This window comes from Desmodus rotundus, chromosome 2, assembly GCF_022682495.2.
Source record: "Desmodus rotundus isolate HL8 chromosome 2, HLdesRot8A.1, whole genome shotgun sequence".
NCBI lineage: Eukaryota > Metazoa > Chordata > Mammalia > Chiroptera > Phyllostomidae > Desmodus > Desmodus rotundus.
The window spans coordinates 97,215,379-97,241,321 of record NC_071388.1 but is presented as its reverse complement, the minus strand read 5'-3'; the positions used below and the strand labels follow the sequence as shown (position 1 = coordinate 97,241,321).

Sequence of the window (25,943 nt, the reverse complement as noted above, 5' to 3'; positions counted from 1 at the left end):
TCTACCCTCCTTTCCAGCAAAATCGCTCTTAAAGCAAAAAGCATTATTGATAACATCCCTTTTGCAATAGTTTTTTCATGCTCAATCATGAGTAGGCAAAGAATACAGCTAGTCTATGTCAGAGTCTAGAGTGAGGTGCTTCTCACAAGAATTTAGCAAAACTGGTAAAATCAGACTATAGGGGACGAGATTAGCCATTTACAAAAATCACCTTAAATAACTGTGTAAAAGCAGAAAGAGCAGAGTGTGCAAATCTAATAAAGTCACCTCTGAATGCAAAAGAAAGCAACAGTAAAACCAATGCCATTAACACATGTGGTAGACAACATGTTAACCATAGGCAGTGGTCAGCACACAGTGAAAAGGGGGCGCTGTCCAGAAGTGGGATCTGTCCAGGCAGTGGGATCAGCCCAGTTGCTCCACAGAGCTGACCCATCAGACATGCTAGTGAGATCTCCTGCCAACGCACAACCTCCTGAATATAATCTGGCTTCTTGTGAGAATTGCCCTCTATTGGAAGGTAATGGGCTGACCTACCAAGAGGAACATCCTGTTCCACCAGGAGTTATACTTCTCTCTATCAATCATTAAATTTGCATTTTGGCATCTCTAGCAGTTTGTCGTGGGTTCATTTAGTCTGGGTCAGTCCTTTAAATCCTAGTCAGCTTTGGCACCTTGCTCAAGCTGAGTGTGATCTATGAAAGCAAGATATTGCCCTGGTCAGGGCGAGCTCTCTGAGCCACTCCGCTCTCAGAAGCCAGCCTGTCCGGCTCACTTTCTGATGTGTTGTTCCTGTCTGACTCCAGCTGTCATCGGCCGCTTCCCCATGTGGGAAGATAGTCATAGTAACTGATTACCGTTCAATCTTCTGTTTTTATTGGACATATATGAGGAATACCTTCTGATGCTTGTTTTTCTTGGGAAAAGGTTTTATTCTTTGTGTTTTTATTCTTGAAAAGGTTTGGGTTTGATTTTATTTCATTTCATTTTGCTCCTTTTGTGATTGTGTGTTTGATCTTTGAAAATAAGAATAAAGGCAACATAAGTGAACACTGTTAAATTAGGTTTGTTTTTAACCCAAAATATCCTAAGAATGAATGGACAGCAATGCTGAATTTAGCATTTTACATAGAAAAGTTTCAAACTTACATTGGAAGTCATTTCCAAGGTTGGAGTGGGAAGCCGAGGTTGAGGCACTGGCTTTCTTTGAAGAAAGAGCAGAGGTTTCTTTGGTTCAAGGACTTTATTCTTCTTATCCAACAGTGCCTGAAAAAACACTAATTACCATCATTTCTTACCTTTGTATTTTGTCCCACTACCAAATCTAGGCCAAACATCTGAATGTCACTCAGAAATAACCTTCTCTATGGCTATGCTGACAGCCTAAGAAAGTCCAAACCAGGAGCTTGTGGCTCCCAAGGGTTGCCAGGATATTCCTAAGGATAAGTTAACCACTGACTAAACATGGCACATATTCTAGTTGTATCCATTTTAATCAAAAATTGGGGGAATTTAAATTTTTTTGAGTTTTTAAAGGTTCTGTCATGTGTGTATGCAAGCAAAACACCCAGCTCCTATTCTTCCACATGAGCTCATTGCTATTTTAAATGACTGCCTACACGATAGGAAATTTTTCTGTGCAGTAAATGACTGAAATGTTTGGTATGTTTTTTTTGTATGGGGGAACTGAAGAGCATTAAATGGCAACTGTCTGAAAGTGAAGAAAGAGCTTTACATTTAGCCCTGAAGGCTTGCCATCAAGATTCTTGAAAATAAATTTGTTTCCTTGTGAAAGAGTGTATGTGTGTTTCTGTTTCAACAATTTTTTTGTTACTTTGATTACCAGAAGTTCTGCCAAAATTATGTGTAACATAAGGTTTTATTCATTGGCTCCATTTTCAGTTATAGGGGGATACTTTAAGTTAAAAGTATCGAAAATTCTGATCTCTATAATTTTAAAATCATACCTTAGTTACTTTTTATCACATAACAATTTTTACATTATTTTTCCACAAAAAATAGATAAGTGATAAAACAATAATTCTAAGCTAAAAGTTAAAATTAATAAAATATGCCAATTATAAGTAAAATTTGGAACCAAATGAAATTACTGTGGTTGTGACAGAGCCTCTGGGTTTCTTCAAAATGAAACTGACAGCAAATATATAATAGCTCTGTGATAACCACAACTAATAAATCAATAGCAAGCAGCAGTCTAAAAAGTAATGAATAATTCTAAACTCAGGTGTCTCAAGACTAAAATGCCCTCAGCAATAGCACATGAAACAATTTATAACCAATCATTCATAACGGATTATGTCGGTTAGGATGTGTGAAAACAGGCACACTCATGCATTGCTGAAATTAGCATATCATTTCTGTAAGAAAAGTTGGTAATATCTATCAAAATTATAAATGCTTATATATTGTAGGCCAGCAATTCCATGCCTAGGAATTTTATTGACACATGTATCAAATTATAATATGCAAATAAGATTACTCTTTGTAGCATTGTTTTTAATACTAAAAAGTTGGGAAAAATATAAACATCCACCAAAAGGGGACTGGTTGGATATATTATAGTACCTTTATACAAAGATATATCATGCAAAAAAAATAAGAAGAAAGCTTTCCTGATAACACCAATATGGAATGATCTCAAGATATATTAAGTTAAAAAGCACAGACAGAACAGCGTATATTCTATAGTAATATTTGTATAAAAGTTTAAAAGTACCTATTTGTTGACATATATTTATAAATACACACACATACACATATGCATATATATTTATACATACTCATATATTTGCTCATGTAAAATATCTCTGGAAGGATATGAAACTAGAAACACTAGTTTCCAGTGTTTCTAAGAAGATACATTGCCTACTGTATTTTTTGGACTATAAAACGCACTTTCCTCACCCCCCAAATTTGGGAGGAAAATGGGGGTGCGTCTTATAGTCCCAATGTAGCTTACCTGGCTTGCTGGGAAAGGGGGGTGGGTGGGAGGGGGGGTGCAGTGGAGCAGGGTTTTTTTTTCTTATTTTCCTCCTCTAAAACCTAGGTGTGTCTTATGGTTCAGTGCGTCTTATGGTTCAAAAAATATGGTAATTTACATTTAGGAACTCTTTTCAATTCAAACCTATATTTCAAACTGATAGACTCCATGTATTCTCATCCCAAGCCAAAAGGAGAGATAAAAACAAGGACAATAAAATAATGTGAATCCTCTAACACCATTAGCCACAACAAACATTAAACACATCCCAACTTCTAGCCACATTACTATAAACCCCATTCTACAGCTATTTGCCTCAGTTCTTATTACCTGATAACAGATGTCAAGCTATGAACAAAAAAATTAAAAGGCAAGAAAAGAAACACAGCCTGAAGAGACAAGCAATAACCAGAACCAGACTCAGATACACACAGAATCAGAAAGAAATTTAAAATAACTATATTACTGTTAAGAGTATTAATGGAAAAGGTAGAGAATATGCAAGAACAGATGTAAACAGAGAAAGAAACTCTAAGAAAGAATCAAAAGGAAATCCTACAACTCAAAACACAGTAAAAGAAATAAAGAATGCCTTCAATGGACTCACCAGTAGACTCAACACAGCCAAGAAAGGAATCAAAGAACTTGAAGACAAGTCACTAAAAAGTTCCTAAGCTGAAATGCAAAGAGAAAAAGAATCCAAAAAAGAACAAATCATCCAAGAACGTGAGACAATATTAAAAGGTATAAGGTGTGTAACTGTAATACCAAAAGAGAAGAAAGAGAAAATAAGGCAGGAGAATTTTCTGAAGTAATAATAGTGGAAAATTAATGACAAATACCAAACCACAGACCCAGAAAGCTTAGCAAAAACTAAGCAAGATTCATCCCTAAAAAACAAACAAACAAAAAACACCTACCTTGGGCATATAATATTTAAATTAAATAAAACCAAAGACAAAAAGAAACATTTTTAAAGAGTCAGAGGAAAGCCACACCTTAGCTACTAAGGAACAATGACAATAATTATAGTAAACTTATACCGAGAAACGGTGCATACAAGAAGAGAATGGACTGAAATCTTTGAAGTGTTGAAAGAAAAAAATCCTAACGTAGGACTTTCCACCTAGTAAAATCATTATTTAAGAGTAAAAAGAGCAAAATTTAAAGCTTTTGTGTTTCAAAAGATACTATTAAGAAAGTAAAAAGATATCCCACAGAACGGGAAAAAATTTGCAAATCATATATCTGATAAGGGTCTAGTCTCCAGAATATATATAGATCTCTTGTAAATCAATAAACATACATTAAAAATAATGTCTATAATAAATAATACAAAGACAACCCAGTTTAGAAATGAGCTAAGGATAGCTAAATCGGTACTTCTCCACAAGATGCACAAATGACTAAGGGACATGAAAAGATGCTAAAACTCCATAACTAGACAAAATCAAATCACAACCACAATGACATATACTACCTCACATATACTAGGAAGGCAATAATAAAAAAGATGGATGATAACAAGTGATGGCAAAGTGATGTGGGGAAATTGGAACTACCATACATTGCTGTAGGGAATGCAAAACAGTGTAGATGCTTTTGAAACAGTCTGAGAGTTTTGCAATAAGTAAAACATAGAGTTGCCATGGGACCTAACACTTTCACTCCTAGGTATAGACCCAAGAGAACTGAAAATAATAAATCCACACAAAAATATGTACATGAAGGTGCACAGCAGTATTATTTATAATAGACAAAAAATACAAAACAATTCAAATTTCCATCAACTGCTGAGTAGATGAACAGTATTTGTATATACATGTAATGGAATACTATGTGGCCAAAAAAATAATGAAATATTCAGACATGCTAGAACATGGATGAACTTTTGAAAACATCATGCTAAGTGAAAGAAACCAGACACAAAAAGACATGCATTGTATGATTCCATTTATATGTAATGCCTAGAAAAGACAAATCCATTAAAAAAAAAGTAGATTAGTGGTTGCCAGGTCTAAGGGAAAGAAGATAATTGGGAGTGATTACTAATGGGTATAGGGTTTCTTGGGGGATGATGAGAATGTTCTGGAATTAGATAGTGGTGATGTGGGGGGTTTTTACTATATCTTATTGATTACGATATTACAGTTATCCTGATTTTTTCTCCCTTTTTCACCCTCTACTCAGCACTCCCTACTCCCTCAGGCAATCCCCACACCATTGTTCATGTCCATGGGTCATATGTATAAGTTCTTCTGCTACTCCACTCCCTATGCTGTACTTTACATCCCCAAGTCTATTCTGTAACTATCTATTTATACTTCTTAATCCCCTCACCTCTTCACCCATTCCTCTACAACCCCTCCCATTTGGCAACCATCAAAATGCTCTCCATATCCATGATTTTGTCACTGTTCTTATTTGCTTAGTTTGTTTTTTGGATTCAATAGTTGGTAGAGATGTATTTTTTGGCCATTTTATTGTTTATATGTTCATAGTTTTGATCTTTTTCTTAAATAAGTCCCTTTAACTTTTCATATAATTGTGGTTTGGTGATGATGAACTCCTTTGTTTTTTTCTTGTCTGGGAAGCTCTTTATCTGCCCTTCAATTCTAAATGATAGCTTTGCTGCATAGAGCAATCTTGGTTATAGGTCCCTGCTTTTCATTACTTTGAATATTCCTTGCCAATCACGTCAAGCCTGCAAAGTTTCTTTTGAGAAATCAGCTATTGGTCTTATGGGAATTATCCTGTAGATAACCAACTGCTTTTCTCTTGCTGCTTTTAAGATTCTCTCTTTATCTTTAACCTTTGGCATTTTAATTATGATATGCCTTGGAGTGGGCCTCTTTGCATCCACTTGTTTGGGACTCTCTGTGCTTCCTGGACTTGCATGTCTATTTCCTTCACCAAATTAGGGAATTTTTCTTTCATTATTTTTTCAAATAGATTTCCAATTTATTGCTCTTTTTCTTCTCCTTCTGTCACTCCTATGATATAAATGTTGGAATACTTGAAGTTGTCCCAGAGGCTGCTTAAATTATCCTTGTTTTTTTGGATTATTCTTTCTTGTTGTTCTGATTGGTTGTTTTGGGGGGTTTTTCTGCTTCCTTATGTTCCAACTCACTGATTTATTTCTTGGCTTCATCCACTCTACTGTTGTTTACCTGTAAGTGTTCTTTATTTCCATTAGTGTATCCATTATTTCTGATTGAAGCTTTTTCATGCTGTTGAGGTCCTCACTAAGTTCCTTGAGCATCCTTATAATCAGTGCTTTGAACTGTGTATCTGATAAATTGCTTCTCTGCATTTTGTTTAGTTCTTTTCCTGGAGTTTTGATCTGTTCTTTCCTTTGGGCCATGTTTCTTTGTCTCCTTGCTTTGGCAGCCTCCTTGTGATTGTCTCCATGTATTAAGTAGAGATGTTATGACTCTCTGTTATGTCTTGGTATCATGGCCTAATATAGGGTCCAGTGGCACAACCTCCCTGATTAGGTATTTCCATGCTGGGTATTCAAGGTGCACCATTTGTATGGGCTGAGTACTTCCCCCTCTGGTAGTTGAGCCTTGATTATTATTGGCAGGTCAATGGGAGGGATTTACCCAGGCCAGTCAGGTGCAAGGACTGACTGTGACCACTGACAATCTATGCCCTTCATGGAGGATCAGCTGTGCAGAGGCAGGGTGGTGGTGCTCTAATGTGGTCAGTAGCTATTCACTGGGTGCACAGGCTCTGGGTTTTCCCAGGTGGTGCAGGCCAAAGTCAGACCCCACCTGTGTTCTGCCCCGAGCCACCCTGCATGAGCTCTAAAGGAATATGAGATGGCTGCTACTTGTGCTGGGCTTGGAGATTCCCAGGTGAAGCCAAACTGTGAACCTAGGCTAGCTGCTGCTGCTAGTGCCAGGCCTGGGGCTAAGTATCCAGCAGTATGGGGGTTGGGGGCTTACTGACGCCAGCTGTTGCTTGTTTGATTTAGGAAATTGTGAAGCATGAGCCAAGAGAAGCCATTCATATAGAAAGATCATGGTTAACAGTTTGGTGTGCCCATAAGTTGGGTGGGACAGAGTCTCAGGGCATCTCCAGGGCGAGACAAACAGTGTTTGCCAGGTTGATGGAGCCTCAGATATGGCAACCCCCTCCTGGCTCAGTGACTCTGTGGGGGAAGGGCTCAGAAAAGAGACAATGGCCTCTGCCTGCCTTTCTGTCTGGGAGAAAGCTGTCCCCTAGCTCCCTCTTTGATGTCAGACACTTCAGTTCCTCTTTGGTGCCTTTTAAGCTACTCCCTGGTGCTGGAGCTTAGAGGAAGTAAGTCTGAGTAAGTCTGTGTGTGGATTCTTTAACGGAACTGCTTAGGACTCCAGAAGTTTCTTCCACCAACTCAATGCCTGCTGGTTTTTGCAGTCAGAAATTATGGGGATTTAGCTTCCTGCCACTGGAACCCTGGGCTATGGGACCTGGTGCGGGGCTGGGACTCCTCACTCCTGAGATATGCCTCCCAAATTTTTATCTACCACACATGGATGTGGGACCAGCCTGTTCCACATCTACACCCCTCCTACCAATATGGATGGGTGTGGTTTCTTTAATTCTGTAATTGTTAGACTTCCATTCAACTCAATTTCTGATGGTTCTAAACGATGGTTGTTCTATATTTTAGGTGTAATTTTGATGTGGTTGTGTGAGGACATGAGCCGTGTTTACCTATTACACCATCGTGACTGAAAATTCCGTGGTGATGTTGAACAATCTTGTAAGTGTACTATAAACAACTGAATTGTATAATTTAAAAGGGTGAATTTTATGGTATGTGAAGTATATCTCCAAAAAAGTGTAAAGGAGAAATAAAGACTTCCTGAGACAGGCATAAACTGAAGGATTCATTGCCAGCAAAAATGCCCTGCAAATAAGTTCTTCAGACAAGAGAAAAATGACATATGTCAGAAATGTGGATCTATTATATAAAGGAAGAGGGAATGGTGAAGGAATGAATAAAGGTAAAAAAAATATTTTTTCTTACTTTTAATTTATTTAAAAAGACAACTGGTAAATGATTAATAGTAAGAATGTATTGGGTGATTGTAGCATATGGATCAGTGAAATGAATGACAGCAATGTCACTAGGATCCCTAGCCAGAGAGCAATTGAATGAGGAGTTAACTAGAAAATGAGTTAAAATTCCTGCATGTCTGGAAACTTAAAAATATGCTGTTAAATACTCACAGGTTCAAAAACCATAATGGATGTTTAAAAATTAAACATTAACAAAAATGACAAATACTATATGTCAAAACTAATTAACAGAACCAACAGCAGTGTTTTTGAAGGAAATGTTTAACCTTAAATACTTATATAAATTGTATAAATACATACATACTCATATAAAATTGATATGTGACTGAAAATTAATGAACCACATGTCTACTTTAAGTTAGGAAAAAAACTATAAAACAAGCCCAAAGAAAGTGGAAAGATATAATAAATACGAATGGGAATTAATGCAATTGAAATACACATGTATAATAAAGAAAATCAACAAAGTAAACATTTCATTGTTTGAAGAAATAACAATAAAATAAGTGAGCATATAGTAAAATTGATTATGGAAAAACAAGTAAAGCACAAATAAATAAAGGTATGAATGAAAATGGAGAGTGGACATGATTATAGATAAAACAAACATTAAAAGAATTATAAAATAATACTATCAACAACATATTCCAAAACATTTGAAAAATGAGGTGGAATGGAATTTGTAAAGAAAATATAATTTGCTAAAACAATGTAGAAAGTTCTAAGTTGAAAGAAAATTGAAGAATGATTAAAAATTTCCCACAAAGAAAACATGTCTCAGATAATTTTATATAAATAATCAACCAAACTGAAGAAATAGATCATCTCAAACTTACTTAAACTCTTTTCAAAAGTAAAAAAGAAAGAAAACTCCCCAGTACATTTTGAATAATTCTGGCACCAATGTCATATACAGTCAAAATGAGAAAGAAAAATGAGGCCATTTTACCCATGAATATAGAATTAAAATTCTGAACAACATATTAATAAATCAAATCCAACGATGTATTAAAAATAAGATAATACACCTTGACCAAGTTAGGTTTATCCAAGGTATGTAAGGATAAATTATCATTTGTTTAAAAAAACCCTATAACTGTTCCTTAATGCAATCATTTTAAAAAGAAAAAATACATAATTACCTCAATAAATGCAGATAAAATGTTTGACAAAACCAACATAAGCCCATGATTTAAAGCTTGAGTAGATTGAAAATGGAAGGGAACTACCATACCCTATTAAGGAGTAGCTACAAAAAAAAAATCTTACAGAAAGTGAGAGAATAATGAACACAAGAGTTCAGAACAGGTAAATGAAGGATGAGTTAGGAAAGAACCACATAGATACACGTAAATGATTGTCAAGGTCTGAATTTTTATCTTGAGTATGGGCTCCCATGGATTGTTATTCTCATACTAAAACCGTCTGAACAAGCATGCATAGACCAGTGATGAGAATGTCATAAACCAAAGAGTCTCAAAGTGTGGTTCCTGCAGCAACAGCATGACCCAGAAACTTGTCACAAATGCCAATACTCCAGCCCCACCGCAGACCTACTGAATCAGAAACTTGGGGGATGGGACCCAGCAACATATTTTTAGAAGCATCCAAGGGATCCTGATGCATGATGAAGGCTGAGCACCACTATCACAAACACAAATTCTGAAGTATCTGAGTCAGTACACCTATCGTCCAATTAACAAATAAAAAGCCCAGCTGGTGGATGCTGTGGAGTTGGTTTATGGGGATAACCATCAAGCTTTCTCATTTAGTTAAGTTTTAAACTAGATGTGAGAGGGGTTGAACATGACTCCCTTCCTTCATGATGCCCTGGTAACAAATCTAAAAGGAAGAAAATGAGGCCTATTATAATCTAAAACCAGTAGTAATTCCTAAACTAGAAACTTGCTACACCTTAATGTCATGTCAAATTTATGTAGCTTCAAAGTAAGAACCACTTTTAGAGTGTAACATGGCTTCTGCAAATGAAAAGAACAACCTCCAAGAGGTCTTTCTGTGTTTTAAAATGAGTGGAGAACACACGCCGGTTCAGCATCACACAGCACAGGCAACCTCCAGAAGACAGAGTCTAGAGAGAGGAGAGGAGGAATGGAGAGCAGTGTGTTCAGAACTACTGGGCACTGCTGCCCAAGACAAAGTACAGTTTTTGGAGTTTAGTATTTCTCTGCAAAAGTTCCACTAGAAGTATCTTGTCTCCCAGATAAGGATTATACCTTATGAACCTCTGCCAACTCATGGTCCATCCTTGCAGCCCTCTTCAGAAAACCAGCCTTGGTGGTAATGACTTTAGGTTTTGGAGGTCTGATTCGGGGTTGTGTCACAAACTCTGGGAGACATGACTCAAGTTCGACTAATCCTATAGAAAGAAAGTACATGTTTTTAGTGTCTATGCTTAAATTTAGCATTTTGAAACCATACTGTTAATTTTAATAGCTGTTTGCCAAGTGGTCTCACTTAGAATTATTGATAAAGTATATCTCATATAATTGAATTGTCCCCAAAGTATAAAGCAGATTTATGTATAAACTCATGTGTTCAGGGGCTTATACTAAAAAAATGAGAAGTGTGTTCTAAAATGAAAACATTGCCCTACAAAAAAAATAAATTCCACAATCATAGTCAACAGAACATTAATGGTCATGTGATCCATGGCACCACCTTCTGAAGTGCACGTAGGCCAACTGACTGCGTTCTGCTCTGGCGACCATGAGCCAGAGCTACAGGTTCAGCATTGTGACCTTCAACTCATGATCTTGACCGTGTGATACTTCAACTTGTCAAAGGAAATTTAAATAATTTAGATAAAAGTCTCTCTTGAACTTTATAACAGAAATAGTCCTCTTCATGAATTTAACCCCCAGTTTTCCAACCGCTTACCCACTAGTTTTGTGGTATTTCTTCCTAAAGGACTAATTTTATTATACATTTCACCTCATGAACTTGATATAAAAGGTTTTCTATTTCATTTTTGTCTAATTTTGATTATTAGTGACATTAAACATGTTTAAATGTTTAGTAGCTAATTGACTTTACTCCTTAGTAAAGTGTTGTATAGTGTATCCATTTATTTATTAGGGTCTTAGTACTTTGTATTAGTTTGCATCAACTCACATTATTAATAATATTAAATATATTAATTGCTACTACTAGCAAGTATTTTTATTTGTTGTTTAGCCTTTAAATTGCTATGTTTTATATATTTAATTTCTACTTCTTTTTATTTCACAACTATTGAACTATGCAATATTATATTTCTTTAGCTAATCTGACTGTGGTGTACTTCGTTACCACTTGAGTGTTACAATAGATAACCCTAATCACTAGCATAAAAGATGTAAAGTACTACTCATATCAAGGCATAGGAAGACTCTCTTCCCCAGGACATATATAAATTATATGTTTAATTTATATTTCTAAGATAAGCTTCTTACACTGAACTAGTAATTATGTAAGTTGCTTACCTTCATAGGTGTTGAGATAGTGGTTTTTTACTACAAAATCCTCTGAGTTGTTGTCTGGGAAACGTCCAAGACGAGAGAGAGGTCCATAGACCTGTGATGCATAATCAGAGTAGTCCTGGACGATATTTCTTCTCTCCAACTTCCCTTCTATATTATTTCTTTTTCCCACAAGTTTTCTGATTGCTACAATAAAACATACCTGCATGACTATCTCCAAAATATTGTCCTGAATGATCCAGGTGCAGATTAGTAAACCAGTTCTAGTTTTATTCTCAGGGAAGCTGCTGAACTGAATGAATTTTATGATGGCCACTCACTGCAGCAAGACTGTAACAGTGAAAACAGAGTCTGTCATCTGTGGCCCAGGCAGCAGTGACAGAAGCTGAATCAATTAGTGTTCTCCATTAGTGCTCATCACAAATCTTTTATAAAGTGTTCCAAGCTCTGGGACAAGAGGAAGTGTTCAATAAAAGCTGGTTAAATAAATGAAAGAACCTCAACGTAACTGAAAAAAGTACATTTTCAATGGAGAATAATTAAAGGAAGAGAAGACTACAGATTCTTTAATAATCCCTGCCCATCTTGGCTAACACTAGAATAAATTAGAATATGTCAAGTTCTGAAAAAAAATATGTTGATACTATCTAAATGCAGCTAAAGTTGAAAGCTATTTTCTCACAACAAGAAAAGTTAAAAGTTAAAGCCCCTAAAAATAATTTTAAAGAATTAGTTTAATTTTGTAAATTTATTTTTGCTAGAAAAATGACAATTTTGCATGATTTTTAAAATGTCATTATATTGCTATTACATATATAAATTGCTAATTTGCATATATTAATATAATTGATACATTACAATTTTTATAAGTAAATCAATTACATTAAAACTTACTTAACAAATATAGCTATAAAGTTAAGTGGTATGGTAATAAGTTAAAACAATTTAAATTTTATTTTAAAATGTTTATTTAGTCATTCTTAATCTTCCACTGACTCCTTTCTTCATATATAAAGTGCAGATATACTTGTACATAAATATTCAGTATAACTGGTATTAAAATTTCATGGGAAGGGGGGAGTAGGAAAAAAGATCTCTGAATGTCGCTTTTGGGGGCAGTAATGAAAACACAGTTGGGAAACAGGACCCTGTACCCAGGGCCAAACATCTCCACACGCGCACTCACACCCCCATTATGTCAATAGCTTGACTGCCTGCTGGAACATCATTACTTGATTTTCTTAGTAAGGAATTTTTGTCCACTCTTATACTTTTGAGAAATAACTCCATCTTCCATCCCTTACCTATTAAATAACACTAGGATCAAAATAGAATTATGTCACAGTTAAATCAGGGTTGATCGAAGATCCAAAGCAAAACGAACTTTCCATTCTCTTCATTGTTCATACTACACCATTACCTGATACATGTGTGCGGTGAATTTTTGCCAGTTTTGCCTCCTTTGCTTCCTGCAGTTTAGACCATTGGGCATTCAAGCGCTTCATGTTCACTTCATTCTGATTCTTGTCACGTTTCTTCAGCAGCTCTTTTAGAACTTCCAGACGAATCTCCTGCAGCCTTCAAGTAAATTACAAAACATAAAGAAGTAGATGGTATCTTAAATAGGGTCTTCCACTAGAGAGAGAGGGAATGAACACCTGCCATAAACTGGATCTTCTGTTTAGGCTGGTATCACATTCATATATTGTAAAAAGACCACTCTGGCAAAGTGTGACAAGTGGGGGCCAGGGGGTGACAACTAGAGTGTCAAGTGGCAGTATATAACAGGAATATATACAGGTGCAGTTCTGAAGGACAAAGATGAGTGTGCCGGGCAGATGAGGCAAAATAAACAGGATGTTCATGCACAATACCAGGCTGCACGGTGGCTGGAGGGCTGAGAAACAGGAGAGAAGAGAAAATGAGGTGTGGCATCCTATCTTAAGTAGTGGATGTGCAAATGCCAGTGTCTGGCACATATCGGTGCTCTCAGTCAACCTTTGCTTCCCTTCCCCTTACCTCTGCCTTGTTCTCACGGGGCTACCTTGCTCGTGTGTGTGTATACAATCATGTGCAAATGACTTTAAAGCCTTTATCTTCAGCCCAGGTATTTCCTTTTTAAAAACAGATTTTATTTTATTTTTAGAGAGTAGGGAAGGGAGGGATAAAGGGAGAGAAACATCAATGTGACAGAGAAACATGGGTCGGTTGCCTCCTGCATGCACCCTGACTGGGGACTGAAACCTCAACCCCGGCATGTGCCCTGACCTGGAATCTAATCACAACCTTATGCTTTGCAGGAGAAGGCTCCAACCAATTGAACCACACCAGTCAGGACCAGCCCACATATTTCCAGATAAATAGACAGAACCAGGATTTCTGTCTATTTAAACCTCTGGCTATCCCCTGACATCCTAAAAAAAACCCACTCATTTTGTTCCCCCAGAAATCTATGCATTCTCTTCAATCTTCTTCCCTCTAAAATGGTTCTTGCGTCCATTCCCTAGCTCACGTCTGTCATCTCTCTCCTAACTGGGACTCTACTTGGTAGTCTAGTCTTTCTCCCTTTCAATCCTTGTGCCACATAGCTATCAAGACTTTCCTTCGTACAATATTTACACATTTTACTCCTACTTCAAAGCTCATACAGTAATTTATTCAGTCATTCATTTGCCAAATATTTATTAAGTGCTCCCCATATGCCAGACAAACAATTATCGATGAATATGACTAAGCACCTCCTCTGAAGAAGCATTATTCTAGTGGAGTGCACATATAAACCAACATTTCCAACACAAGGAGATAAATACCAGACCAGAAGAATGGAAGGATTTCTGTGGGAGAAGAAACAGCAGAGCACCAATGTCTAGCGCCATTCCCAGTTGGTCAGGGGGGAGGAGGAAGATGGTGGGGGAAGGCTTCCCCGGAGCAGTCATTGATGTGGCAGTCTTCAGGATACACAAGGGTTGAGATTTGCCGTGTTGACAAGGGAGAAAAGTGAGTCCTCAGCAGAGGAAGCTGAATGTTTGACTCAAAAGTATTAAAGACAGAGCTAACATGTCACACTGGTGGAGCTTCTCAAAGTGAATACAGATGGGAGGGTGAGGAAGTAGTAACAAGTGTTATGAAGTGGGGGGGTATTTAAAAAACTAAGCCACACCCCAACAGTCACCTTTTCTTCTGAGTTAGAAATCCTCGGTCCAATTCTCAACTTCATCACTTAGCCCAATTTCTGCAGTCATAAAATAAGTGTAGTAATAGTATCCATCCTACTAGGTTGTTGTGATCATTAAATGAGTTAATGTGTACAACGTGCTAGAAGAGTAGCTCGCAAACTTGAGCATGCATTGTGTCACCTGGAGGGTTTCGTATGACACAGATGGCTGCACCCAACCCCTCATTCAGTTTGTTGGGCCTCAGAATTTGCATTTTTAACAAGTTCCCAGATCATGCTGATGCTGCTGGTCTTTGGACTACACTTTCGGAATTATTAATTCAGAATTTGGATCCAGCACACTATAAGTGATCTATAGCACTCTGTAAGTGATACATGCTCTATGAATATATCATTATCACGATCAGCATCATCATCACTGATACCGTCATCTACCTGATGGCTTCTTACGTACTCTTCAACACCCACCTCAGAGGCTACCTTCTCTCAGTAGTTTTCCCAAATCTTCATCACTGCAAACAGAACTGATGGTTCTCTTGCCTGGGTTCCTCTAATACTTTGTATATAGAGCAGCCCATCACCTGATAGACCCTACTTGAGAGTTGGTCTGAAGGTCTTTTGCCCCAACCCCTACCACCTCCCCTCCCCACCCCAGTGGACCATAAGAAGCTCTGTTAGGGCACAGCAATGTCCTATTCATTCCTGTTTCCCCAGCTCACAGCACAGAGCCTGGCACATAGGAGACACACAAAACATACTCATTAAAATTATCCTCAGTTTTACAAAGTGCTCACTTTCTCAGGTGATGTCTTCATTCTAGCCAGATAGAATTTTAGTATTTTTTAAAAGATTTTATTTATTTTTAGAGAAAGGAAGGGAGATAGAAAGAGAGGGGGAGAAACATCAATGTGTGGTTGCCTCAGGAGCACCCTCTACTGAGGACCTGGCCCACAACCCAGGCATGTGCCCTATCTGGGAATCAAACAGCAACCCTTTGGTTCACAAGCTGGTGCTCAATCCACTGAGCCACACCAGCCAGGGAAAATGTTAGTGTTTTTTAATGTGCTTCTGACAATGATATAGTTCTATAAATTGCAGCAATAAATTTAAATTTTTGCAGACAGGACTGGGTATAAACACTACTTTGCTCTAAACACTATTTTGTATTAAATAGCAAGCTTATACCAAAACACCATCCAATCCTGATTCAGGGTTAATGAGAAAGTGTTGCAAAAAGGTCAATATATTTTGAATTCAGACCACACTGAGTTCCAGAGCCTCTTGGTCCCTAACTTTCTTATATGTAAGCATGCTGCCAGGGGCTTTGGTAGCATTGTTATGAACACTAAAGTGCCCCATCACAGCCTGGAAAAATGACAAACTTGGTGTAAGTGCCCTTCCTTCCTTCTTTCCTTCCTTCCTTCCTTCCCTCCTTCCTAGGGAGTTGTCATTCCTACATATTCAAGGGACAAAAACCTCATTAATAAAAATACATCAGTTAAAATGATTGAAAACTCAACCAGATGTACCTCAGCATATTGTTATTTATGTGCCCTGAGCTCATTTCATAATTGAAGAAATTTCACAGTTTGGCTTTCAAATGGAAAATGCCCCATTAGCTACACATGGAACCCAAGGTGTTCTGGCTGTGAACCAGTACCAGGGGGAATAAGAGACAGGATCAGCTAGGAGGCTATTTGATGGACAGGAAACGGGCCAAGACCTATAGACAGGGCTACTGGGAATAAACTGAAAGGGACAATTGAAAAGACACACAAAGCCAGCGGGGTTCTGTGACAGTCTGGATTGGAGACTGAAGAGAAAAGGGACGAGAAGAATCAGAGGTGCTTTGAGGAACTGCTCAGATCTGGGCTCCATGCTGCACTGCACACACAAAAGGGGCATCATACATTTTTTTACCAACAGAGAGAAAACTATATATAGTGTTATTGTCCCTGAAAGAACCAGAAACCCAATTTCCTATTTCTACAGACTGAAAATTACTTTTAAACCTAATACATTTGGGGAACTGCTTTACAGAGGACAAGTATTAACATTACCCCAATCAGCACAGGAGCAGTTGTCTGAGTGACTGAGAACGTACTTTTCAATCTCCTGCTCTCTGAAAGCCCACTCCTTCCTTTCCATCTCATCCATCATCTTCCTTCTCTTCTCAAACTGGGAGATGTCACTCAGAGAGGGAAGAGTGGCTTCCCAGGCACGCTTCTCCCGGGCACGTTCTATCATCTCTACCTCAGCTTCTCCTGCCGGAAGACCTCGACCTGAAGGGTGAAGCAAAAACATTTTATAAACACATGGACAAACTCATGTACCTACCAGTATTTAACTTATTCCCTTTCAGTTCCTGTCCTCTTTAAATTTAAGGTTATGACAGGATAAAATATTAGGAAACACCCTCCAGATGTGCCTCACAGCTGTGCCTTGCACTGCTTCTTGTTAGTAATTCATCCAGAAGACATTTTATTTAGTTACATATAAGATGCTGGAAAGTATTTGAAAAATATTGTGTGATTATTGAATAGTCACACCTTGATATGCTCTGTAGAGACAAACCAATATTTTAAAATACAAAGACATATCAAAGTAATTTGCAGAAGGTCACAATTTATATTTTTCCCCACAACTGCCTTGCATGTGTTTTTATTAAGTGATTTCCTAGGTACTTTGTTATTTGTTGCTATTAAAAATATTATTTTTCATCATTTCTAATTAGACATTGTTCATATGTAAGAAAGGTACTGATCTTTGTATGCTGATTTCGTAATCAACTACCTTGTTGAACTCAAGTTCTTAGTAGTAATAATTTGTTATTTCATTTGACTTTTTAAATGACTACATTGTCTGCATATAATGATAGTTTTGCTTCTTTCTAATCTTTAAAACTCATTTATTGTCTCTTATCTTACTGCATTGATTCAATATTTTTCAACAAGAGTACTATTACTGCCATAGTGGACAATTACTTCTTGTATGACACTGCCCCATGCAGGACAAAATGCTTAGTATCTATGCCAGCCTACTCCTCAAACCACATCCTATGTGCTAAACGTCAGGAGCACTTCCTAATAATTATCACATACAAAAATGTCACCTGGGGGAAAGGGTTGTAGCCTAGCTCAGTAAGCTCTGGGCTAAGATCTTCCCTGAACTTCTAAATAATAGCGGTGATGAAAGGATCATTGTTTTTTTCTAGATATTAAGGTAAAGCTTCTAAAGTTTCACTATTAGTATATTTATTGAAGGCTATGTAGATGCCTTTAATTAAATTACTAAAATTTCCTTCTGATCCGTTTATTTAGAGTTTACATCATAAACAAGTATTGAATGTTATTAAACTTTTTCAGCATCTATTAAAGCATTTTTCCTACATTTTCTGTTAAAATAGTAAATTATATTGGTTTCCTGATATTGTACTAAACTTGAATTTATGTGGTTAACTCACTTGTTTATGGTGTCATCTTTTTAAATACTGTAAGATGTTTTTAATTATATTTTATTGATTACACTATTACAGTTGTCCTGAATTTTCCCACTTTGCCCCCCTTCACCCAACACCCCCTACTCCATCAGGTAATCCCCCCACCATTGTTCATGTCCATGGGTCATGCATGTAAGTTCTTTCGCTACTCCATTTCCTATACTGTACTTTACTTTCCCACAACTATTCTGCAACTGCGGATTCATACTTCTTAATCCCCTCACCTCTTCACCCATTCTCCCCTCCCCCTCCCATCTGGCAACCATCTGGTAACTAACTTCTTTTCTCTTGCTGCTTTTAAGAGTCTCTCTTTAACTGTTGGCATTTCAATTATAATGTGTCTTGGAGTGGGCCTCTTTGCATCCACTTGTTTGGGACTCTCTGTCCTTCCTGGACTTGCACATCATTTCCTTCACCTAATTAGGGACATTTTCTTTCACTATTTTTTCAGATAGATTTCAATTCCTTGCTCTTTTTCTTCTCCTTCTGGCATCCCTATGACATGAACGTTGGACCTCTTGAAGTTGTCCCAGAGGCTGATTATACTATCCTCATTTTTTTGGATTCTTTTTTCTTCCCATTCTCCAAGGTTGTGTTCTGCTTCCTTATGTTCAAAATCATTGATTTGATTCTTGGGCTTCGTCTACTCTGTAAATTTTCCCTGTAAATTGTTCTTTATTTCAATTAGTGTATCCTTCGTTTCTGACTGGATCCTTTTTACGCTGCTGAGGTCCTCATTAAGTTCTTTGAGCATCCTTATAAACTGTGTTTTGAACTCTGCAGTTGATAAATGGCTAATCTCCATTTTGTTTAGCTCTTTCCCTGGAGTTTTGATCTGTTCTTTCATTTGGGCCATGTTTCTTTGTTTCCTTGTTTCGGCAGCCTCCCTGTGTTTGTTTCTATGTATTAAGTAGAGTTTCTTTGACTCTGTGTCTTGGTAGTGTGGCTTAATGTAGTAGGTGTCCAGTAGGATCCAGTGGCACAGCCTCCCTTATCACCCAAGCTGGGTACTCAAGGTGCACCCTTCTTATGGGCTGAGTATTCCCCTCTTCTTGTAGTTGAGCCTTGGTTGCTGTTGGCAGGTCAATGGGAGGGATTTACCCAGGCCAGTCAGATGCAAGAACTGGCTGTGACTATGACCACCAACCCCCACCCTCTGAGAAGGATCAGCTGTGCAGGGGCAGAGTGGTGATGCTCTGATGTGGTCTGTAGCCCTCCACTGGCTACACTGTCCCTGGGTTTCCTAGGTGGTGCAGGCCAAAGTTAGCCCCGACCTGTATTTTTCCTGGGGCACCCTGTGTGAGCTATAAAGCAATCTGAGATGGCTGCTACTTGTGCTAGGCTTGGAGATTCCTACGCAAAGCCAAGCTATGATTCTAATCTGGCTGCCAGAGGGTTCACTGAAACCAGCTGTGGCTGGTTTTACAGGATTTAGGAGACAAGACCAGCCATTCTTATGGAAAAGCAGCTTCTGTGGGCCTCTGGGGATCTCCAAGGTGGGTCACATAGTGTTGGCCAGGTTGTTGGAGTCTCAGATATGGCACCAGCTTACTGGCTCTGTGGGGGGAGGGTTACAAAGGGACAATGGTCTCTGCTTGCCTTGATGCCAGACACTTCAGTTCCTCCCTATATACCACTGGTGTCTTTCAAGCTGCTACCCCAGTGCTAGAGCTCAGAGAGAGTAGTAAGTCTGAGTAGGTAAGTCTGTGTGTGGGTTCTTTAAGAGGAACTGCTTGGGGCTCCAGCAGTTTCTTCTACTGACTCAATCCCCACTGGTTTTTGCAGCCAGAAGTTGTGGGGACTTATCTTTCTGGCACAGGAACTAGGCTGGGGGGCCTGGTGTTGGGTTGGGACTCCTTGCTCCTAAGATATCACTCCTGAATTTTTATCCACGTGGGTGAGGGACCGTTCTGTCTGTGCTGCTCCTACCAGTCTGGAAGGATGTGGTTTCTTGAATTCTGTGGTTGTTAAGACTTCCATTCAGCTTGATTTCTGATATTCCTGAGTGACGGTTGTTCTAATATTTTAGCTGTAATTTTAATGTAGTTGTGTGAAGAGGTGAGCCATGTCTGCCTACACCACCATCTTGACCAGAAGTCCTCCAAATACTGCAAGGTTTGATTGCTGGTATTTTATTTAGAATTTTGCATATTCTTCATATGTGAGATAGCCCCATAATTTTCCTTTCTAGTATTATCCTTACTCAGTTTTCAAATCAAGGCTATACTAGTTTCATAAAATGAAATAATTAACCTCCATTCTCTCTTTCTCTTTGCTGGAAGAATTTGCATAAAACAGAACTTGTTTGTATTTTAAAGATGTGGCAAAATTATCTGTAAAACTGTTTAGGCATGGTACTCTTATAAGAATTTCTTTTACCAAGTAATATTTATAGTTATTATAATATTCAGAGTTGCTATTTCTTCTTGAAACCAATTTGGTAATTTTTATTTTCCTTAAAAATTATATAATCTATTTTTAAAATACAGGATAAAAAGATATGCACAGTATTTTCTTATGGTTCTTAAATAACTTACTCTGTAGTTATGTCCCCCTTCCAACCCTAATAATGGAAGGATAATATCCTTCCAATCCAGGATACACATTATTTGTATCTCTGTCTTTTGTGTTGATATTTCCTATAAGAAGTTTGGCTGTACTATCAATCTTTATCCAAAAAATTACCTTATGGTCCTAATGGCTACTTTTTTTGCCTTTTTAAAGATCTATAGTATTAATTTCTGGTTTAAGTTGTATTATTCACTCAACTTGTAAAGATTAAATAAATTAAAAATGTAAAGCACTTGGAACCATTCTCAGCACAGAGTAAGCACTTAATATTTTTTCTTTGTGCTTACAGTGTCAACCTTTTGCACTGTCATTTTATACTTATATTTTTTAAAGATTTTATTTATTTATTTTTAGAGAGAGGGGAAGGGAGGGAGAGAGAGAGGAAAAGAAACATCAATGTGTGGTTGCCTCTCACCACCCGCCCCCCCCCCACTGGGGACCTGGCCTGCAACCCAGGCATGTGCCCTAACTGGGAATCGAACCAGCGACCCTTTGGTTCTCAGGCCAGCACTCAATCCACTGAGCCACACCGGTCAGGGCCTATTTTACACTTATTTTTGTGTACATTTTTTATTAATGCATGACATACATGCATAAAGGTATATAAATGAATATCCCACATAACCAGCACTCAGATCAAGGAACAGAATATTACTAGAACCCAAAATTGCCCATCATGCTCCTTCCCAGTCTCTTCCTGCTGAAAGGATAACCACTTTCATAATTCCTAACATGCTAACTTAGTTTTGGCAGGTTTTGAGCTTTATATAAATAGAACCAAAGTAGGAACTCTTTTGTGTCTTGCTTCTTCTGCTCAGCATTTATTATCTGTGAGATTCACCCATGTGGCTACATGTAGTTTCACTTTCATTATCATTGCTGTGGAGTATTCCATTGTATGAATATACTATATTTTATTCATCCATTATGGTTGATGGACATTTGGGTTGTTTTCAGTTTTGAGTTACTATAAATAGTGCTGCTAAGAACATTCTTGCACTTGTCTTTTAGTGAATATACATATGCATTTGTTAGTAGAACTAACTACTTCAGTATATAGCCGAAATGAAAATCCTGGGTCATAGGTGTGTTCGGCTTTAGAGGATACTATCAAACCATTTTCAAAAAATAGGTGTGTGTGTATGCAGTATATGAATTCTCTGCTTCAAATCCTTATCACCACTTAGTAATGTCAATCTTCTTGATATTAGCTTTTCTGGTATGTGTGTAATAGTATCACATGAGATTTTAATTTGCATTTTTCTGATGACCAATTAAGTTGAATACTGTTTCATGTGTTAATTAATCATTTGAAAATCCTCATATTAAGTGCCTGCTCACATTATTTTCTCATTTTTCTGTTAGGTTGTCTTTTTCTTATTGATTTTTTAGGATTTCTTTATGTGTCGTAGCTCTGAGTCTTCTGTTACATATAGCTATAGTGCAGATGTCTTCTACCAATGTGCAGCCTGCGTTTTCACTACTTTAATGTGTGGTTTGTTTGGTTTTTTGTGGGGTTTTTTTGTTGTTTGTTTGGGGTTTTTTGGTGAATAGACGTTCTTAATTTTAATGTGATCTAATTTCTCATTTTCCCCTTTATTATTGGCATTTTTTGTCTTATTTAATAAAATCTTTGTCTACTGGACTTCCAGCCAAGATGGAGGCATAGACAGATATACTTTGCCTCCTCACACAACCAAAAGAAGGACAACAACAAATTTAAAAACAAAAAAACAACCAGAAGTGCCAGAAAATTGAACTGTGTGCAAATCCAACAACCAAGGAGTTAAAGAAGAAACATTCATCCAGACTGGTAGGAGGGGTGGAGATAGGCAGCCAGGGTGGTGAGGACTTATAGCAATGCAGTGGCTGGAGCACTGGAGTGAGCAAGGCAGCAGCTGGCAGAGCAGGTGGTCCCACATTTCCATGTGGATAAACTGGAAGGAACAACTGGGGAACAAGACAGACCATGCAACCCAGGGTTCCAGTGCAGGGAAATGAAGCCTCAAAACCTCTGACTGAAAAAAACCTGTGGGGGTTACAGCATCAGGAGAAACTTCCAACCTCACAGGAGAGTTTGTTGGAGAAACCCACAGGGTCCTAGAACATATATAAACTCTACCACCTGGGAATCAGCAACAGAAGGGCCCAATTTGCTTGTGGGTAGTGGGGGAAGTGACTGAAAGCCAGTTAAGAGCCAAGAGAGCAGCATTGTTCCCTCATGGACACTTCCCTCACATACAGCGCTACAGTGTGAGTTGCCCCACCCTAGGGAATACCTAAGGATCTGCCTCTTACTACATAACAGGTGCACCAAGACAAAAAAATATGGCATTAATGAAAGAAAGTCGAAGCTCCAGAAAAAATACAACTAAGCAACAAAGAGATAGCCAACCTATCAGATGCACAGTTCAAAACACTGGTAATCAGGATGCTCACAGAACTGGTTGAATATGGTCACAAAATAGAGGAAAAAGTGAAGGCTATGAAAAGTGAAATAAAGGAAAATGTACAGGGAACCAACAGTGAAGGGAAGGAAACTGGAACTTAAATCAATGATTTGGAGCAGAAGGAAGAAATAAACATTCCACCTGAACAGAATGAAGAAACAAGAATTCAGAAAATGAGGAGAGGCTTAGGAACCTCCAGGACAACTTTAAACATTCCAACATTCAAATCATAGGGGTGCCAGGAGGAGAACAGGAAGAGCAAGAAGTTGAAAACTTATTTGAACACATAATGAAGGAGAACTTCCCTAATCTGGCAAAGGAAATAGACTCCCAGGAAGTCCAGGAAGCTCAGAGAGTCCCAAAGAAGTTGGACCCAAGGAAGCACATACCAAGATACATCATAATTACATTAGCCAAGATTAAAGAGAAGGAGAGAATCTTAAAAGCAGCAAGAGAAAAGGAGACAGTTACCTACAAAGGAGTTCCCATAAGACTGTCAGCTGATTTCTCGAAAGAAACCTTGCAGGCAAGAAGGGGCTGGAAAGATGTATTCCAAGTTATGAAAGGCAAGGACCTACATCCAAGATTACTCTATCCAGCAAAGCTTTCATTTAGAATGGAAGGGCAGATAAAGTGCTTCCCACATAAGGGCAAGTTAAAGTTCATCACCACCAAACCCTTATTATACGAAATGTTAAAGGGACTTATCTAAGAAAAAGAAGATCAAAACTACAAATAGTAAAGACAACAAACTCACAACTATCAACAACTGAACCTAAAAAAACAAAAATGAACTAAGCAAACAACTAGAACAGGAACAGATTCACAAAAATAGAGATCACATGAAGGGTTATCAACAGGGAAGGGGAAGAGGGAGAAGGGAGGAAAAGGTACAGAGAATAAGAAGCATAAATGGTAGGCACAAAATAGACGGGGAGGTTAAGAATGGTGTAGGAAATGGAGAAGCTAAAGAACTTACATGTATGACTCATGAACATGAACTAAGGTGGGGGAATGAATGATGATGGGATGTGGGGTACAGGGCCGAGGGGAATAAAGGGGAGAAAAATGTGACAGCTGTAATAGTGTAATCAATAAAATACATTTAAAAAATAATAAGTAAAATCTTTGCTTACCTAAGGTCATGAAAATATTCTTTTATGTTTCTGTGTAAAAGTTTTATTGTTTCACCTTTCACACTTAACGTCTGTGATTGATTTTCATTTGTTGTGTGAAATAGGAATCAAGGCACTTTTTTCCAGATGACTAATTGACTCAACACCATGTACTGAAAAGACCATTTTTCCCCAATTACACTGCAGTGTCATCTTTGTTTTAATGAGATGATATTTATCTGTGATTTAATTTCTGGACTCCATTCTATAACAATGACATATTTGTTTGTCATTGAGAATATATCACACTCTTTAGTTACTGCAACTTTATAGTAAGTTTTTATATCTGTTAGTGTGTATTTGTTCTATTTTTTCACATTTGTCTTGAGTGCTTTTGGCCCTTTCACATTTCCAGATTAATTTTAGAATCAGTTTTTCAATTTATACACACACAAGCACACACCTGTTGGGTTTTTTGCTGGGACTACATTGAAGTAGGAATAGGAATCAAAGCTTTTTTGTGTTTTGGGGTTTTGCACATGGATATCTAATTGTTTTATTACCATTTATTGGGAAAGACCTCCTTTTCCCCGCTGAATTATAGTGGTGTCTTTCTCAAGAATCCAATGACTATAAACTCGTGAAGTGAGGACTCTGCCAAGTCAGAGGAGCCCACAGCCGTGTTCTGTCACTGCCGCGCTGCAGCCAAGTATCTCCGCGTTCTGCTCTTAACGCGCAGTCAGATCGGCCCCAGGCCTGGCCACGGCCTACCACGCGCAAACTCTCTTATGTGAATGAGCACATTAATCATCTTGTTCAAGTCACCAATCCTTTCTAACTTTTGATAGCTTAATCTGAAAGAAGAGCATTAAAATCCACATTAATAGGGATTTGTCTATTTCTCCTCATGAGTCAATCAATTTTTGCTTTACATTTTGAGTCTAGGGTACATACAGGTTCATGACAGATATATGCTTTTATAGCATTACCTGTCCTTCATTTGCCCTTTTAATGTTTTCTGATTAACTTTGGTCTAATATTAACATTGTTACATCAGCTTTCTTTGGGTTAGCTATCAGTATATTTTTCCATCTCTTTATTTTCAAAGTTGCAGTGCTAATTTATAAATAGCAAGCTCCTTATGCTGGGTTTTTATTAGTCCAACCCAAGAATACTTTTTTAAGAGGCAAGTTTAAGTCACTTTTGTGTATTTTGATTACTAAAATGATTGAACACTTTTCTGACATCTTACTATGTGTTTTCTCTTCACTGTTTTTTCTTTGCTTAAGCCCCCTTACAGCTCCCTGTTATTTCCTCTTTCCCCTCTGCCATTTGTGAAACAATATATTTCTCCTTCAACTCAGAAATTCTCACTCACAGTTTTCTAATCAAGTTTAAAGCTAATTACTATTCCTTCCAATGATTCCACCTGGTTCTTTTTCGTAGCTCCCACTCTTGTTTTCATTGTTGTTATTTCCGTCTTCACCTCTTTGGGGATTTAAAAAGTACTTCCTGAGTCCTTTCCAAATTGCTCCACTTGCTTTGTTTGCTCAATAACTTATTCTTTCATTTTCTCTATT

General features: G+C 37.8%; 1 protein-coding gene across 2 annotated transcripts in view; it reads right to left on the bottom strand.

Annotated features, from left to right (window-relative positions):
• The window catches only part of CFAP91 (cilia and flagella associated protein 91), a 74,255-nt gene that overhangs the window by 26,517 nt on the left and 21,795 nt on the right, over positions 1-25,943 (bottom strand). For both annotated transcript variants that reach the window (XM_024578035.4, XM_045185968.3), the window contains 5 exons: positions 16,833-17,010; positions 12,974-13,131; positions 11,557-11,739; positions 10,309-10,451; positions 1,150-1,266 (listed from right to left, as the gene is read on the bottom strand). In XM_024578035.4, coding sequence (XP_024433803.2) covers positions 1,150-1,266; positions 10,309-10,451; positions 11,557-11,739; positions 12,974-13,131; positions 16,833-17,010 — 779 coding nt within the window. The remainder of the gene's footprint in view (positions 1-1,149; positions 1,267-10,308; positions 10,452-11,556; positions 11,740-12,973; positions 13,132-16,832; positions 17,011-25,943) is intronic.